Source organism: Corticium candelabrum, chromosome 2 (genome assembly GCF_963422355.1).
Source record: "Corticium candelabrum chromosome 2, ooCorCand1.1, whole genome shotgun sequence".
In the NCBI taxonomy this organism is placed as follows: domain Eukaryota; kingdom Metazoa; phylum Porifera; class Homoscleromorpha; order Homosclerophorida; family Plakinidae; genus Corticium; species Corticium candelabrum.
Genome location: NC_085086.1, coordinates 1,325,021 through 1,342,520, shown reverse-complemented (window position 1 = coordinate 1,342,520; position 17,500 = coordinate 1,325,021). Strand labels below are relative to the sequence as shown.

Here is a 17,500-nt window from a genome sequence, read left to right as displayed (position 1 = left end):
CACTGTTTCTGCATTGGTTGTCTTCATGACGATGCCATTGTGGCGTTTCGCTGCCCGGATGTCGTTCAGAGAATGCGCAATAGGCCGCTGCGTGTGTCGTGTGATGTGCTGGTGGCTCAGGAATTGCTTTTCGATCCTCGTGCCGGGACACTTGGCGTCGACAATGCGCATCGTCATCTTCTCTAATTTATCGAGAAATTTTTTGACGTCGTGTTGAAAATGAGGCGGCCCCCGCGCGGTAATGTCCAAAGCTCGTATCGCTCTCTTCTTGTCGCTGACGCAAACGACGGCCTCGACGGTCGGATCCACATGGTCGCCGACTTCGACGGCGTACAGTCCGCCATTCCAGAGGATGACGTGCATCTCGTCACGCCGTTGCGCTGCCTCGCACTGCAATAGCGGCATGACGGCCGGAGAGATGATCTCGATATCGAATTGGCATTGCAAACGAATACCAGCGTACACCATACCTAAATGAAGCAGCAATACATGTAAACAGTAAATTGATTAATTAAGACGAAATCAATAGTCAAATCAGTGGAGTCGTTGGCTTACAAAGTAGGTGGCCCCCGCTAGGTGCCCCATGGTAAGACTATAACGAAATAATAATGCCCATACTTGATTAGTGCCCCACTGCTGTAGTATTCAAACACAGTTATATGCATGTGTGTCTATCAATGTGTATCTTTGAGATAAAATAAACACCCAGGAAGAACCACTGACTGACAAGAAGATTCAACGTATGCAACAGACCAGGAACACAACTCGAGTGAAAGTAAAAGCAACCAGGACACATAACAACAAGACTGTAGATTAGATTACATAGTTTGTTCGTTTTCTTTCTGTAGTGTGATGGCATGCAAACAAACAACGCAACAGTCTCTGTGCTTGCAATAATATAATAATGCCCCATGCTCGAATTGCGCCCCATGCTCAAATAATGCCCCATGTTTCAGATCTATGAAAAATATTGCCCCATGAAGAACTATTCGTGGAAATACGGTAGTATATAAGAACTGTTGCTATCATGACAATGGAGTGACAGAGAAGTGCCTTTGGATCCAGGCAGATCCAGAAGGAGGGTCCAAATCCGTAACACATGAGCCATTGTTCTCCATTCGTCATGATGGCAAGACTGATACTAGCTTGGTGTTAGGGGGCCAATGCCCCTGAAGGCAACGTGCAGTATCAAGGAATGTGAACTCTATATTCACATTGGCTCGAGGCACTGAATACCCATCAATGCCACACACACATCGATCTTCAAGGGAAGACCACCTGGAGCCCTGTATAGATGACCTTGTCTATTTTTTTAACAAGTCTCGCTTATAAACGCTTGAATCCATATCCCTCCCAGATAGAAGAGTAGCTACTGTACAACGGAGAATGAAGGAGAGATTACGCGCAAAGACTTGCGAAGTGCGATATGGAGTATCCAACCCAGTTTAGTATATCTTGCCACAATCTTTCAATATGGACAACCAAGAGCGTATGTCATGGGGTCATCAACGGTGGTCCCACCCAAGCAAGCGTCAAGCACAACAGTAACTTAACAAAACCGTACTTGCATCAGTAGTCACTCACTAAAACTACTATACTATTGTTAATCACACTGACATTGACTTATTGAAAGTTTTAGTATATCATTTTCAAAGATTTTCACCCAAAAATGGTCTGATCACTGTCATCAACAGACATAATGCTAATATCATTGAGCGGAACATAAACCACAATACCCCTTGTCTTAAAGCTCAGTCTCAATGCTCACAATAGCACAAAGTAAGAACTAATCAGGCCTTAGAGAGAGGTATTGACTGCCAAAAATAAAATTTGTTCCGCTCCTGAAAACCCTATAACATACGCCACTGCGAAGGGTAGTTGTTGATACAGAAACACTTAATTTGTAAACCAAGGAGACTAACTACACGTACCATGCAATGTATGAAACCAGTTCTGAGAAACAGCTTGCCTTGATCTTCCCAATCCTCGCATCCCACAGTTCATGGCTATACACCATTGTACCGGCCCCTACTACTGTATTACCTCAAACAAGCCCTGCAGGGCTTATTCCTTCAGCCAGCCGCCGATGCGGGACTTACTGGGGTGCGCTGCGCCTCCTTCTGAGCGACTTCCTTGGTTGACCAACAGCTTGAAGGTCTGTGTCTTTACTCGGCTATTCCCTCACCATCTCGTTCTTCACGTCATGTTCTCGTGCTGCCGCCCTGAGTTTCCAATTACTTTCGCCTTCTCAATCTTCAGCCTTTCCTCAAGAGTGAATCGACGCAAATTCTCTCAATGAAATTTTAACGCTTGAATGTTTCCTTGTTCTTAGCTAAAGGTATGCATGTTTACGGGACTTTCATACAAAGCACGGGTAGTCTTGCTAATATAACAACCCCATAAGGAGCATATTTCTTTCAGCCAGTTGCGGATGGGGAAGTTAATAGGGTGAGGGGCGTATTACTGGTGCAGGACTAATTTGAGCTTATACGGTAAATACCCTTAGTAAACTTATTGTATAAAGTTTGAGGTTTTGAATTACCAGTATTCTCTTCTGGTGGCGTCCAAACTGTCAGTGGCTTATCCTCTTGGATCAAAGCCGGAAACAAAAATCGGTTCTCGGTCGGGAGACGCAGTGTGAGCCCCATGTAGCAGAGAATTTCGACTGCTGCTGACGCATTGACGGCCGGCGTGCCGTACAGCAGACTGAAACGATCCAGAGCGTCAGCGACGTTCTCCAAGAACGCAGTGCCGTCGGGCATCGCTTCCATTCTGATTTGAAATTCTTCCGAATCTTTGCAAGCTCTGGATGAGATTATAGGACCCATAATGTAACGGCATAACCACAGCGTGTTGGTCACTAAATGCCTCCCTCCGTCAACAAGCTGTACAACGACAATAACAGCATCAAAGCACATGCAACACAGACACACAGACACACACACACACACACACACACACACACACACATGCACACGCACACGCACACGCACGCACACACGCACACACACACACACACACACACACACACACACACACACAGAAGGGATAACTATACCTCAGCACTGTCACATAAATATTGCTCTGTGAGAGCATACATCTCTGAGTCTTGCAGGAGAGCGCATATCTTCTGTACCATAGTCTGAAATGCTTCCCTCTCGATAAAGAAATGGCCGCAGGGAATGCTGGCCGGTTCTGCGTGCGACAGTCGTTGTTCTTCGCGTAGCATGGGTAAAACCGTTTCTCGGATGTTGTAGCAAACGAGAGGTACATCTGGAACACACTGAAAAATTGTGTTAAACATGAAAGTGAATGCCAAAGAAGACTAGACGAAAGGCACATGATAACCGTTTGCGAACAGCACACACACGCACGCACACACACACACACACACACACACACACACACACACACACACACACACACACACACACACTTCATAAGATTTTACTAAAAGAACCACAGAAATTGTTTCTTATGTGAGTAGCCTTTCTGATGAAACTTAGTGATTATGTCTCCCAAAAAAAGAGAGATGAAACAGACGGACGGATAGACAGACGGACAGACTGACAGACAAACTAACTAACAAACAAGGGACGACACAAAAAGACAAATGACAAACAGATATAAACAAGCAGAGAGACAAAAATTGGACAAACAAACTAACACACGTCCATACATTCATACATACACACACACAGACAGACCTGCAAACAAACAAATCAACAAAGACAAACAAAGAGAAAAACGGACGGACGAACACACATGCAGACAAACAAGTTGACAAACCCACAGACAGACAAAAACAGACAAACAGACAAACAGGCAGGTAGGCAGGCAGGCAGACAGGCAGGCAGGCAGACAGGCAGGCAGACAGGCAGGCAGACAGACAGACAGACAGACAGACGGATGGACGGACAGACAGACGGACAGACAGACAGACAAACAAACACACAAATACCAACAAACAAAGAGACAAACAACAAGTAAAGATGGAAACTTGACAACACCAACGGCCGCCCAAAGAGCTGTACCATGCATCAAACTACCAAACAGCCAAATGTTACAAATTTACACGTACCTCCAAACAGCGTTGTGCTCCTGCAAACAGCATTGTCTTAACATTCTGCATCACCTGCGAGTTCGCCTGTCGTAGGTCCAGAGCCTTCGGTTCGCCAATAAAGATGAATCGATCTCCAAACCTCCTCTTGATCGTCTTCATCAGACTCTCCAATTTGATCTGCCTCGTTCTGCCCTTCTCTCCTCTGCTTCCCAACACAATGACATAAGGAGTCGGAGCATCGGGTGGGCGACCCGAGTAGACAAACGCCAACCAGTGCATTGCATCCTCCTCCATTTCTGCCAGTGATCTCTCCGTGTCCACAATGTACACAAAGAGAACCGAAGCGCCACCAAAGAAGAACGAGTGTGTGGTATGAAAGAGATCATGCCCGGCCACGTCGAAGAGCTTCAGATGAGCAACCTGTTCGGTTGTCAGCTCAAAGATGTCGATGCCCGGTGTGCGTTCCAGCACGTTGAACGGGTCACCCTCGCCGGTGAGGATGCAGACGAAGGTCGTCTTGCCTGCCATGGTACTGCCAATCAGATACACTTTGACGGTGTTGGGGCGCACGACACCGGTTTCAAAGAGTGGAGCAAGACGTTGAGATTTCTACAAACAGTAATATCAAAATGTGAATTTCTGGAGTAATTCTGGTAAGGAAATATCAATCAGTTTGCGTACAGCATATGCTTGCACTTGTCCGCGTAGTTCACCATACACAAACTCGTGAGGTAACTTGCCTTCCTGAAAAGAGCAGAACAGCAGTGACATAGAGATAAATAGGATGGAGCATAAACAGGATCAAAGGAATAATCAATCAGTAGGTGACAAAGACGCTTTTTCTGCCTACACCAACGCAAATCTGTTGGCCTACCTTGTTCGTCTTGTTTGCAGTGACATTGTGTTTTATAAGAGAATCAATGACCTTTCCCTTCACCTCGTTACTGGTGTAACGAGACTTGACTGCAATATGAAAAGGTGTGTCTCCATACTAGAAAGTACTCACTTAGCTCTCGCTTTAACATAAATTGTGTTCAAACTCACGTTATTTGTAATGTCTGTTGAACAGTTGAGACGAATGAGACAATCAATGGCAACCGGGTAGCCACAGATACACGCAGTCAACAATGGAGAGTAACCTCGCTGGTAACAAGAATGTTGTTAAATACACACACACACACACACACACACACACACACACACACACACACACACACACACACACACACACACACACACACACACGCAGAAGGACATGCCATACATTATGCAAATACAATACAATCACAAACTAAAACACCTATTTCGGAACTCATTAAAAGTCCACCATTCCATTGACATTCCACCAATACATTGCAGCCAATGTATAGACAGAACAAGTCATTACAACAACTACATCAATTATTAGGTCAATCTTTGAGATCAACTCTGAGAACAAGATTTTCATTCTCCTCAACCATTTTCATGCCAATGCGGTTGAAACCTGATGAAGTACGTAAATCAATCATACCTTAACTTGCCTCAATTCAGCAGTAGGGGATCTAAACAGTGGCGCAACAGGCGCGCGCGTAGCAAGACATGGCAAAAAGGTATGACTAGGCGAGATCTAGCGCCCGTCTGTCCTTTTTGAGACCCAAGTACAGGAGACGGAGAAGCAGCCAACAGTGAAAAATATCCAGTTTCTTGATGGTGCGTTGCAAGATCCGTAGTGGTGGAAGGATCTCCATTCATCAAATTTTGCTAAGCATCTCTATCATAGTATGGTATATTTCCATTATCAGTCTGTCTGACTAGATGGGGCAGGGTGAGTAGGTCACTCTATGACTTGATCTTTGGTTTGTGATGTCACATTGTCAGTATCATAGCTAAAGTGCACCAACCCCTTCAAAACTCTGGATCTGCCACTGAATTGCATGGCCTCTCCTATACTGACAGACAGGAAGACAATAGTTCCCACATGTATAGAACACTAATACCAGTTGTGACATGTTGATAAAGTATATTAGCACTGTAAAACATATCTTAAAATTTAGATTTATCAGAAACCTATATGATAAACAACAACACCAAATCCGGCTGTTATACCTTGTCTCTCTCATTGAGGTTTAAACCTCTTTGTTGCAGCCATCTGATGGCTGCCTCATTGTTCCCTCTGCAAGCATAATGCAGTGCTGTCCTACCAATCTAAACATAGTTATGGCAACAAAGACTATAAGGCAGTGACATATGCAGAAAAGATGCATGGGTATTATACCTGATCTTTCGTGTGCAATACACTTGAATCTATTTCGTACAAGAACTCTAGAACGGACACATTGCCTGAAAAGCTTGCCAAATGAAATGGCAATATCGCATTGTGCTACAAAACAGATAAACATGATAAGCTGGTTACACACATAAGAGTTTTTGACATACACTATGCGTCCTGACTCATTTAGTGCAGACTAGTAAGACAGTTGATACAATTTTTGATAAAATTCTTGAACCTTATACTATTAGCTGGTCTATCCATATGTCCATCTTTCTGTCTTTCTGTGTACCTGCCAGCCCATCTCTTAGTCACACTCCGTCTGTCACACTGTTCATTGTCATTGTCTTTTGACTGTCTGTCTGCTTGTCTGTGGTCAGCCTGCCTGTTCGTTTGTCAGCAACGAATGTTTTGTATGCATTTCTGGGTGCTGCCTAATCAAAAATCTGTATCCCTGCTTGACTGACTGCCCATTTATCTGTCAAGGATCCTTCCCACCAACTTGTCTCTTAGCATGCAACTACAACCAGTGGCTGGAAGAAAGCTTTACTACATGATTCCAAAAGTCAAAGTAACTCATCGTATATGTAAAAAAGCACACACAAACACAGACACACACAGTGACACGCAGACACAAACAGACACAGACAAACACCATGACACGCAGACACAGACACAGACACAGACACAGACACAGACACACAGACACAGACACACACACACACACACACACACACACACACACACACACACACACACACACACACACACACACACCACAAACAACTTAACAAGAAGCAAAAGGAAACCCAGTATCATTCTGCTGCATATTCATTTAAGAGTACAAATTCTTGACTTAAATAAATGTTCAACTTAATAATTATTGCCAAATGTAGAGTTTGTGCTATACTCACTGGTGTCTTCACACAAAGATTCTCTCTGCCAAAGTTAGTGATAATCTTGACCAAGTCAATATCTCCCATTGCACACACTATATGAATAGGCAACCATCTGTCCTGTACCTAGACACACACAGAGCAACTACAAACCATTGATCAGAAGTATTACAATACAATACAACAACACTTAGTTAATTGAGAGAATGTATGTGAAGAAGTCTAACATGTCAAATTAAATCTGTTGATAAACTGAGATAGACAGAGATCACAACGTAAAAGACACAATTCATAAATTTCGTTACATACTCACAGTTGCCCTCTCTACACACACGCACACACACACACTCTCTCACACACACACACACACACACACACACACACACACACAGACACACACAGACAGACACACACAGACAGACACACACACACACAGACACAGACACAGACAGAAACAGACAGACACACAGACAGACAGACAGACAGATAGACAGACAGACAGACAGACAGACAGACAGACAGACAGACAGACAGACAGACAGACAGACACACATTTTAATTAGTGTAATGTTTACCCACACAAACTATTATATGTAAGCATATGAAAGCAGATTGTATTGATATAAATATGTTAAAGAAAGAAGCCAGAAGCCAGGAAACTGCATGAAGTGATCTAATAATATAGGTCCCTCCTTCCCAAGTCATGCATTCAGTGACAGTGGCAACTGATTGAGCAGATTCCCTTGCAGACAAGCTTCTACAGTTATTCTCACAGATGATGCAAACATACCGGTGGATATAAAAAGGGAGAAAGGAAGTCGTTCTGCCACACTGGGGCTTCCATCTCCATAGTGAGTTGTCATACAAACTTTAGATACTTTCACTGAAAACGGATCTCTTTAATAACGCCTCTAAACTATCATATATCTTTTTGGTTTCAGGTAATTAACCTTTTGGATTGACGTCACTTTCCGTATTATTTCCCACACTCCCTTTCTTTTTCCGTAAAGCCACGTATTTTATTACATCGAATTATCCATTACATACATCCACAAACTTTCAATTTCAATAGAACGCAAACCTTTACAATGCAACCAACAAATGCACCACAATTTGTAACTCGCATTTTTGAAATTCAATTTCAAGACAACAGACTTGGCATTTCGCAAAAATTTAATTTCTATACATATTTTTATAATTTCTATAAAATACTAATTTTTGAATATTTTGTATATTTTAATAAATGTGATTTGTGTTTAGGCCAAATTAAAATCAATATACGTTTCGCAGTTCCTCAATACATTCATTAAAAATTACAGATTTTAATGCCAACGTCTTAGTTGCTGCCTGGTGTAAAATAAAAGTATTGACTTGATTTACAGTGGCGGATCCCGAAGTATTTCCATGAGAAAACCATCTGAGACAGAGAAAGATCATTTGTAACCACACAACACAGGATGTCAACCAATAGAATAACAGGGGTGGCCAACTGTGGCACCAGATGTTGGTCTTGGGCACCAAGCAAGCAAAGATCTGGCACCAAGGCTTGAAGGTACTCAAGCAGATGCTGCCGTCACGACTGTAACTGAACACAAAACATCATGATCGAATGTACCATGATGACACATACATACATGACTCGTTGAGTATGTATGTATGTACGTATGTATAAATTATGTATGTATGTATGTATGTATGTATAAATGTATGTATGTATGTATGTACGTGTGCAGGTAGGTAGGTAGGTAGGTAGGTAGGTACATACATACATACATGACTCGTTGAGTATGTATGTATGTACGTATGTATAAATGTATGCATGTACATATGTATAAATGTATGTATGTATGTACATGTGTAGGCAGGTAGGCAGGTAGGTAGGTAGGTAGGTAGATAGGTAGGTAGGTAGGTAGGTGGGTAGGTAGGTGGGTAGGTAGGCTCAAATCAGTCTTGCCCAGGTGTGTCTGCGTCGGCGTGGCATTTCCGTTGGGCACTAGAATGAATTCCGAGTGCCACACAAAAGCACCAGCCTTATCCCAACTTGGCGACCTCTGAATAATAACTCTGGCATTGATAGTCATAAAGATTCAATTTACTGGCTATGATGTCGTTGTTGTTATTGTTGTTGTCACACACAGAAACCTGGTGCAAGTACATACAAAGCATACACACAAACAAACAAATACCTAGCTATACCTATACTACTAGTACTACATACTAGTGTTAATCTTTAGAGAACCGTGGCAGCTCTTCAGTCCTTCTTCTACAAAGAAGTTAGGAAGTTCAAAAAGCCAACCAATGCCAAGTCTGCTGTAGAACGACTAAGTTGCTTCTGACATAAAGACTAAAACATAATTCTACACATCATGAACAATATCTTGTCTTGACAAACCATGAGCGTAGCGTGACCTCTAGAAATGGGGGTTAGACCTCACCATGTTATGTGACACGCCCACTTTTATAGGCACACACACTTTACGAACACGCCCACTTTTATTGGACTAATAAGGTAGAATCAGTGGCAGATACAGACTGAAAAAAGTGTGTGTTTGTGTGTGTGTGTGTGTGTGTGTGTGTGTGTGTGTGTGTGAGAGAGAGAGAGAGAGAGTGTGTGTGTGTGTGTGTGTGTGTGTGTGTGTGTGTGTGTGTGTGTGTGTGTGTGTGTGTGTGTACAGCTTTGGTCTTCACACGTATTTACAGTCCACAAATTTTACTACCACGCCTACAAATGATGGGGCTATAGCCCAGTCTAGCCCATGCCATGCTACAACCCTGAAAAAACTATTGTGTGATATTCGCAATAGAGTATCTCCAATTTCCAAGTTTTGATCATACTCAATATGCCAGAGTCTAGAGCATCTCATCATTGCATGAACAAGGAACAACGAACTAGTGCATGAATATGAGCAGATGCACCCAAGAAGAATGAAATTATCACTTGTTAGAGCTGCATAACCAATGAATGACTAGTTTAGTGTATCCTCACGTTTTAAAATAAGTTAACTGAGTCTCTTATGTACGTCTCTAACCTTAAATTGTCTACACACACACACACACACACACACACACACACACACACACACACACACACACACACACACACACACACAGCGAGAGAGACAAAGACACACACATGCACACACAGCGAGAGAGACAAAGACACACACATGCACACACACACACACACACACAAACAAACAAACAAACACACACGCGCACACAACAACAACAGGTAAACAGGTAAACAGACAGACAGTCAGTCAGGCACACAGACAAACCGACAAACAGATAGGCAAGCAGACAGACAGACACAAGACGAGCAAACAGACAAAGCAAATGCCAGAACAAAAAGCAGCTAGATTGACAACCAGGTAAAACTATAGCTGCCCTAAAGTACATCGCGTCGTTAACTATATAGCTATTTCTCCTAAAAACATCGACACTAATAAACAGTCTCCAAACACCTATGCCCGATTTCCGCGAAGACAACATGCAAGCTCTCTATACATCCATGCATACTGAAAGTGGCATGACCAAAACCTGTTGACATGCACTCCTACTACATACACTAATGCTCGCTACACAGCCTAGCAATGAGTCGGTAGAAGCGAAAATCAAATATTAATTAAGCGAACAATGCAAGCGCCTCTAACGCGATCAACGTCACAGGATGCTCACACTCACCAGTGCGCAACCGTCGATGTATTTGTAGTCGGTTGTGAGTTGCAAAGCGGACGGATTCGCTGTGACGAGCTCTTCCAATTCCGTCGCGTCTTGTCGCTGCACGACCCCAAATATATCAACAGCCATAACCAGACGCTCGGGTCAATAAAGCCTCGCTTTCCCAAAGCGTTTCCTCCAAATTTGCTGCATGCATGAATTAGTGGCCAAGATGTTGTTGATATTTTCTGCGCGTTGCATTCGACGTACATTAATCATTCCATAAACATTTTCTTTCTGTGTGTTTGCCTAGCCGTCTAGTCTTGGTTGTGGCTCAGCCTACAGTAGACCTGCCGTACAGTGTTTGGTCTGCCTTATGTGCTAGTCTTGTCAGTCAGAAAATCCATTATAGGCACTGGCCTGTGGTAACCAATCAGACAAACTGCTGCAGATCTTTAGACTTAAACAGATTTATATTCTAAACAACTTCATGGTACAGTATAAGAAACAGGACAAATATTGCATCATATTGTGATCGAAAGTCTTCGTCTTTAGTCAGCTCACAGTCTCAAAGTCTTGAAGTGAAAGGAGATCAGAATTGCACAACCTCCTCACCGTTAACAAGCCATCTCATAGTTACATCAACAGTTTTCTATCAAACTTTGGTTGTATGTTTCTATGATGCTTGTACAGAGACTTGCATTGCATGGACAGTGATGATATACAAGTAGAGTAGATAGGGTAAGACCAGACTGGTTCCTCAGGGTTAACGTTCCTTAAAAATTGAAGACCTCCCTACCTAGATCGACCAACATGTGTTGACAAATAAGTCAACGAACAGGACGTATAGTTTTGGGAAAGACTCTCACACACTTAGCTTAAAATTAATAAGTTTCCTTATAATCCAACTATGTGTTGACCGTCTCTCAATACATTGGACTAGATGCATCGCATGCATCTGTACTCACTGTATCATGACTGAGAACTAAGTCATACAGACTTGGATGTGTATTGTGATATGCATCTTTCCAATACAACTCACTTACTCTAAACTATTGTGAGATGCATGTCTGCATACAGTAGTCATGCAGTCTAGTGCAGTGTTCGAAATTCCCAAAATTCGCTATTCGCCAGTGTAATAAGTGGGCGTGGTCACAACCGCCGTGGACACTAGACTGTCTATTTTTTCATGCTCCCTATCTAATACAATGTTTATGCAGAGGACAAATTATTTTACAAATAATTATAATTTTTGCTCTCAAGCATTAATTAAAGCAACTCTGTTGACTTGTTAAAACTAAAATTATCTTCAGCAACTGGTATAACTAACAACACCAATCATGGCAATGACAACATGGACCAGAGAACAATTCAACTTTTAGAGAACTATAAAGTTTGGATTGGTTGGATTGAATTACTGTTCATTATCAGCATTCAAAGTAGAAGTGTGAGGAGGAGTAAATCTTACTTTGTATTTGGCGTGCAGTTGTTCTCTACTAGTAATTCTCGACTGAATCTAGTCGTTTTTTACTAACCATTTAATTAACTAAATAGACTAACTGCTTTTACCGTTTATCTCCTAATGCTATTTTGATGAAAGGCGTATCATATGGTTTGCAAACTATGATGTGATATGTTTTGATTTGCGTAATACGAGTAGATATCTAGCAGCATAGAGTACAAATATTGAACTGGGTTTGACTACTACACATGGCGTCTGACAATAGAGTTAGCATACTCCCGCATGACGGACGCCACAACAATTCGGTACGCTATGGTATCACTGCGATAGTGATGAAGACAACTTCCTCTGTCATCTTGCACGCACGAGATTCCTGCTGTTGACGCCCTGTTTCTTGCAGGACCCACCACAGTAAGACGATGCTTTCCTTGCTAGCCCCTAGACTGCTACTCTTGTCACTATGCACTAGGCAGAATGCTACTCTTGTTACTACGCGCTAAACAGCTGGAATGTTTTGATAGCTCCAAACCGGACGCAAACCAACTTCCGTGGAGCAGGTGCAACAGGGTTGGAATCCGAAACCATAGTGTGAACACACCTACAAGTGTGCTGCTACCAGCTGTGTTGTGTTGGTCATCATAGCAACATGTACGCTTATACAGTACACACGCGTCTCTCTCTATTCCCCAAACGTGAAATCGCGGAAGTGAGTAATGAGATGCGGTCACGCCAATCCAACCTGCAGGATACAAATGTTTTGAATACATTCCGCGTGCTACAGAGTGTCACGTCACAACACAGTGTAAAAAGTTGCAACTCAACTGTAACAAGATCAGCTAATTAGCTACACAAGCGCAATTTGACTCTCCAGAGACTGCAAGCCGCCTAGCGCCGCAGACGTAAGATTTTACGAAATCTGGTGACTACCTTTGAAACATGCAGTCGCCAGCGGAAAGTTTTAGTCGCCATTGGCGAATTGGCAACCGCAATTTCGAACACTGCTAGTGTATAATGAGATGCATCCCTCCCATACAATAGTCTAATGTATTGTGAGATGCATCCCTCCAATACAATAGTCTAGTGTATTGTGAGATGCATCTCTCCAATACAATAGTTTAGTGTATTGAGAGATGCATCCCTCCAATACAATAGTCTAATGTAATGTGAGATGCATCCCTCCAATACAGTAGTCTAATGTATTGTGAGATGCATCCCTCCAATATAATAGTCTACTGTATTGTGAGATGCATCCCTCCAATACAATAGTCTAGTGTATTGTGAGATGCATCTCTCCAATACAATAGTTTAGTGTATTGAGAGATGCATCCCTCCAATACAATAGTCTAATGTAATGTGAGATGCATCCCTCCAATACAATAGTCTAGTGTATTGTGAGATGCATCTCTCCAATACAATAGTTTAGTGTATTGAGAGATGCATCCCTCCAATACAATAGTCTAATGTAATGTGAGATGCATCCCTCCAATATAATAGTCTACTGTATTGTGAGATGCATCTCTCCAATACAATAATCTAGTGTAATGTGAGATGCATCCCTCCAACACAATAGTCTAGTGTATTATGAGATGCATCCCTCCAATACAATAATGTATTGTGAGATGCAGCCCTCCAATATAATAGTCTAGTGTATTGTGAGATGCATCCCTCCAATATAATAGTCTAATGCATTGTGAGATGCATCCCTCCAGTACAATAGTCACTTAGACTTCGATGCATATCGCCATGAACAGAATGATGACCCTCTCTCTCTCTTTCTCTCTCTGTAATATTTACTACACATTATCACAAACATCTCTACATCAACACGTTGAAAAACACCGTAAGTACAATACAGTAATACATAACAAAGAGAAACCTTCTGAGATCCAAGTCTGAGATCATGTAACGACAGTTTATGCTAGCCATACAGCAAGTGAAAACAGTGCCTATCTATCAATCCATTACACAACTAAGTCACTTGATTTGTTCTTCGGAGCCTGCTAAAATGTAGATGTTGGAAGGAGCCTGTGGATCGTCAGAAGGTCGACTCTCAACAATAATCACCCTGCATGGAAAAACAACAAATAAACAAATTGTGTGTGTGTGTGTGTGTGTGTGTGTGTGTGTGTGTGTGTGTGTGTGTGTGTGTGTGTCATGTAACTAACTTGTCAGATCCAAGAAGTCTAAACTTCCTGTGTCTATCCGAAACTTGGGACGTGACCTGTCCATTGCCGAGGTTCTTTCCTTGCATTCCATGCTCGTAAAAGCTCAACACACTGCCCTGAAGACAGACTGAGAAACAGAGTTTACTGTCACATTACACTAATACAAAATGGAAATCGTCTACCGATGTGTTGTGGTTCATGGTCAAACTCTAAGAGAGATGCCTGCCGTGTGCTTGGTTTGAGGGTTCCTCTGACAGTAACAAACTTGCATCGTCCTAAACGATTGATATGATCACATAACACACATGACACAGATGACTGTCCTAACAAATGTTGAAGGTGTAGTACTACGTCTGTCCATGCATCTAAATAAGTGGTGTGTGTGTCTGTGTCTGTCTGTCTGTCTGTCCATGAGTGTGTGTGTGTGTGTGTGTGCATGTGTGTGTGTGTGTGTGTGTGTGTGTGTGTGTGTGCGCGCGCGCGCGTGTGTGTGTGTGTGTGTCTGTCTGTCTGTCTGTCTGTCCGTGTGTACGTGTGTGCATGTGTGTGTAGTTCAGTTGTTTGAGTCACAAGCTCAAGTCTGAAATGAGTACCAGCCATTGTATGAGGTCGGATAAAACCTCTGGCTTGGAAAATAAGATAATGATGCAAACAGGCACTTGTGGACCTTGGTGTCCAGCCCACAGTTGCACCACCATCAGTGCCATTCTACGTCTCTTGCTGAGTTCCAGGTGGATTGTCCAAAATGTACTGGCCCAGAGATTTCACATAGCACATGAACGCCCATTCTAAGAAGAGCTATATCTTCTATACAATGACGGGCTGATCCACTTGTTCATTCAATGTGTATGAACACTTCAGTTCACCTGTCGGTCTGTCTGTCTGTCTGTCTGTTAATCACATATATTTGAACTTCTATCAATGATACATTTCACAACGCAGGGTACTATGTACTGTCCAAGTACTAGTAGTGTTCATCAACTAAACTAAGCTAAAATTGAAACTCATGTACAACAAAATGAGGACTACACTTAGAAGCTACAGTGTACAAGCAAAGCCTCCAGTACCAGCTAGTGGCTGAAGTACTGGGTGGCAAAGAGGTCACATCTGCTGTCTTCAGACAGCGACGATAGCTTTCTAGAGATGACTCTAGTATTACACTGCTGGAGCTGAACAGAAAAGAATTTGGACCAGAAGTCGATAAACTCCGCAGCATTCGGTCGGCCCACTTTGTCCGATGACTTCCTTGATACTTTGCACAGAAGTTTCCAGACGTCGATCCCCCAAGCTCCAAAATGCTCCATTACCAGTGGGGTTACAGTGGCAATTATGCCACCTGGTAATTGCTGTTTGCTGTATTTCTCTTTCTTTCTGTCTGCTCTCCTCTCTGCAGTGGCACCACTAACACCAGCAGATGATGGAAAGATGCCACTACTCCATGCGTGGGAGAGGGAGATGTCTAGGTCAACGTTCTTTCCAATGTCCGAGTCAAACTATGATGTCCAGTCTGTTGTCTGTAGTTGTATAACGACTCCTCAGCTCCCTGCGATGGTGGATATGCAGCCCACGAAAACAATCAGACCAAACAAACGAAATTGACTCGTGTGTCTGTCTGTCTGTCTGTCTGTCTCTCTATCTGTATATCTCTGTCTGTCCCTCTTTGTCACTCTGCCTGCATGTCAAACCATTCACACAACCCTCTATGCACATATTTTGATCCACGTCTGTACGAGAAACCACAACAGAGTCTATTGTCACTTTGTCTACCTTTCTGTTTGCATAAAGGCAAACCCCCCAAAAACAAGCTAATAAAACAAGAGACTCACGGTCATAGCAGACAAGCACGGTGTCCTTCTCTAACTGACACACGGTGTTCGTAGACAACAGCCGTCCTGCAGCAAGCAATCATCAAACACGAACACCAACACCAACACACACACACACACACACACACACACACACACACACACACACACACAATATCTCTGTCCCTTACCTGCATACGGTTGAGGATACCAACTGGTTGACGTGTTCAAGTTGATCGTCTCGAAATACAAATTATGACTGTCGTGCTCACTACAAGCAGAACAAACACACAATGACACCTCAAAAATGCTTTCATCAAGTTGACTAAAGCTCTTACTCTTCATAAACAGCCGTGATCAGCTCTGGATATTCGTGATCTTTCAATACGATTGGCTCAAAGACTGTGAGAGGTGATGACAATGTGTATGGATACGACTATACAAATACATATCAAATACATACATAGACTCAACTGTACACAACAGTGCGGGTCATCTTACGTTGACCATCATAAATTTCTGCATTGGTTGGTACCATTGCATCAAGATAATTTTGTTGGTAGTGGCAGCACAGAGAAACTGTTGATCGCTGAATGGATTGCGGGCTGGCAGACGAGATAGAGCATGGTTAGTTAATATAAACAAAAGGAATGTATATGTAAATGATGGGACTGTCTCACCAACACAACATTTCATGCAGCCTCTGGAGTCGGGTACCTTCGATGTATGTACTAGCCTTCTCCTAAAACGATGAGAAATGTATACAAATTGATGATAAATCGATAGTTTAGATGTCGACGTGTATTGACAGACAAACAAACCAACAGATGGACGAGCAGAAGAACGGTTGGTCGGATGGATGGACAGATGGACAGACTGAGACAGACAGACAGACAGAGACAGACAGACAGACAGACAGACAGATAGAGACAGACAGAGACAGACAGACAAACAAACTTTATTGTAATCACTGAACTTTATTCTTACCTTTCTGTTGATGGTTATTGTAGTTATCATTGTTCAAAATATAAGACAGACCGACAGACAGACAGACAGACAGACCGACAGACAGACAGACACAGACAGACAGACAGACAGACAGATAGACAGACAGAAACCGACCGACAGACAGACACAGACAGACAGACCGACAGACAGACGGACAGAAAGAAAGACAGAGAGACAGACAGACACCCGACAG

At 42.7% G+C, this 17,500-nt stretch overlaps 2 protein-coding genes across 2 annotated transcripts in view; both read right to left on the bottom strand.

Annotated features, from left to right (window-relative positions):
* The window catches only part of LOC134198536 (uncharacterized), a 4,691-nt gene extending 1,446 nt beyond the window's left edge, over positions 1-3,245 (bottom strand). Inside the window, exons 1-3 of the mRNA XM_062667950.1 lie at positions 3,059-3,245; positions 2,543-2,885; positions 1-470 (exon numbers count right to left, since the gene is read on the bottom strand). The exon at positions 1-470 is cut by the window's left edge and continues 358 nt beyond it. Of these exons, the coding sequence (XP_062523934.1) occupies positions 1-470; positions 2,543-2,885; positions 3,059-3,229 (984 nt within the window). The 5' untranslated portion in view covers positions 3,230-3,245. The remainder of the gene's footprint in view (positions 471-2,542; positions 2,886-3,058) is intronic.
* A 10,843-nt stretch (positions 3,246-14,088) lies between these two features.
* Positions 14,089-17,500, bottom strand: part of LOC134198319 (mitogen-activated protein kinase kinase kinase kinase 5-like) — a 27,876-nt gene continuing 24,464 nt past the window's right edge. Inside the window, exons 19-26 of the mRNA XM_062667688.1 lie at positions 16,980-17,041; positions 16,801-16,904; positions 16,638-16,735; positions 16,491-16,570; positions 16,321-16,386; positions 14,677-14,769; positions 14,495-14,621; positions 14,089-14,394 (exon numbers count right to left, since the gene is read on the bottom strand). Of these exons, the coding sequence (XP_062523672.1) occupies positions 14,304-14,394; positions 14,495-14,621; positions 14,677-14,769; positions 16,321-16,386; positions 16,491-16,570; positions 16,638-16,735; positions 16,801-16,904; positions 16,980-17,041 (721 nt within the window). The 3' untranslated portion in view covers positions 14,089-14,303. The remainder of the gene's footprint in view (positions 14,395-14,494; positions 14,622-14,676; positions 14,770-16,320; positions 16,387-16,490; positions 16,571-16,637; positions 16,736-16,800; positions 16,905-16,979; positions 17,042-17,500) is intronic.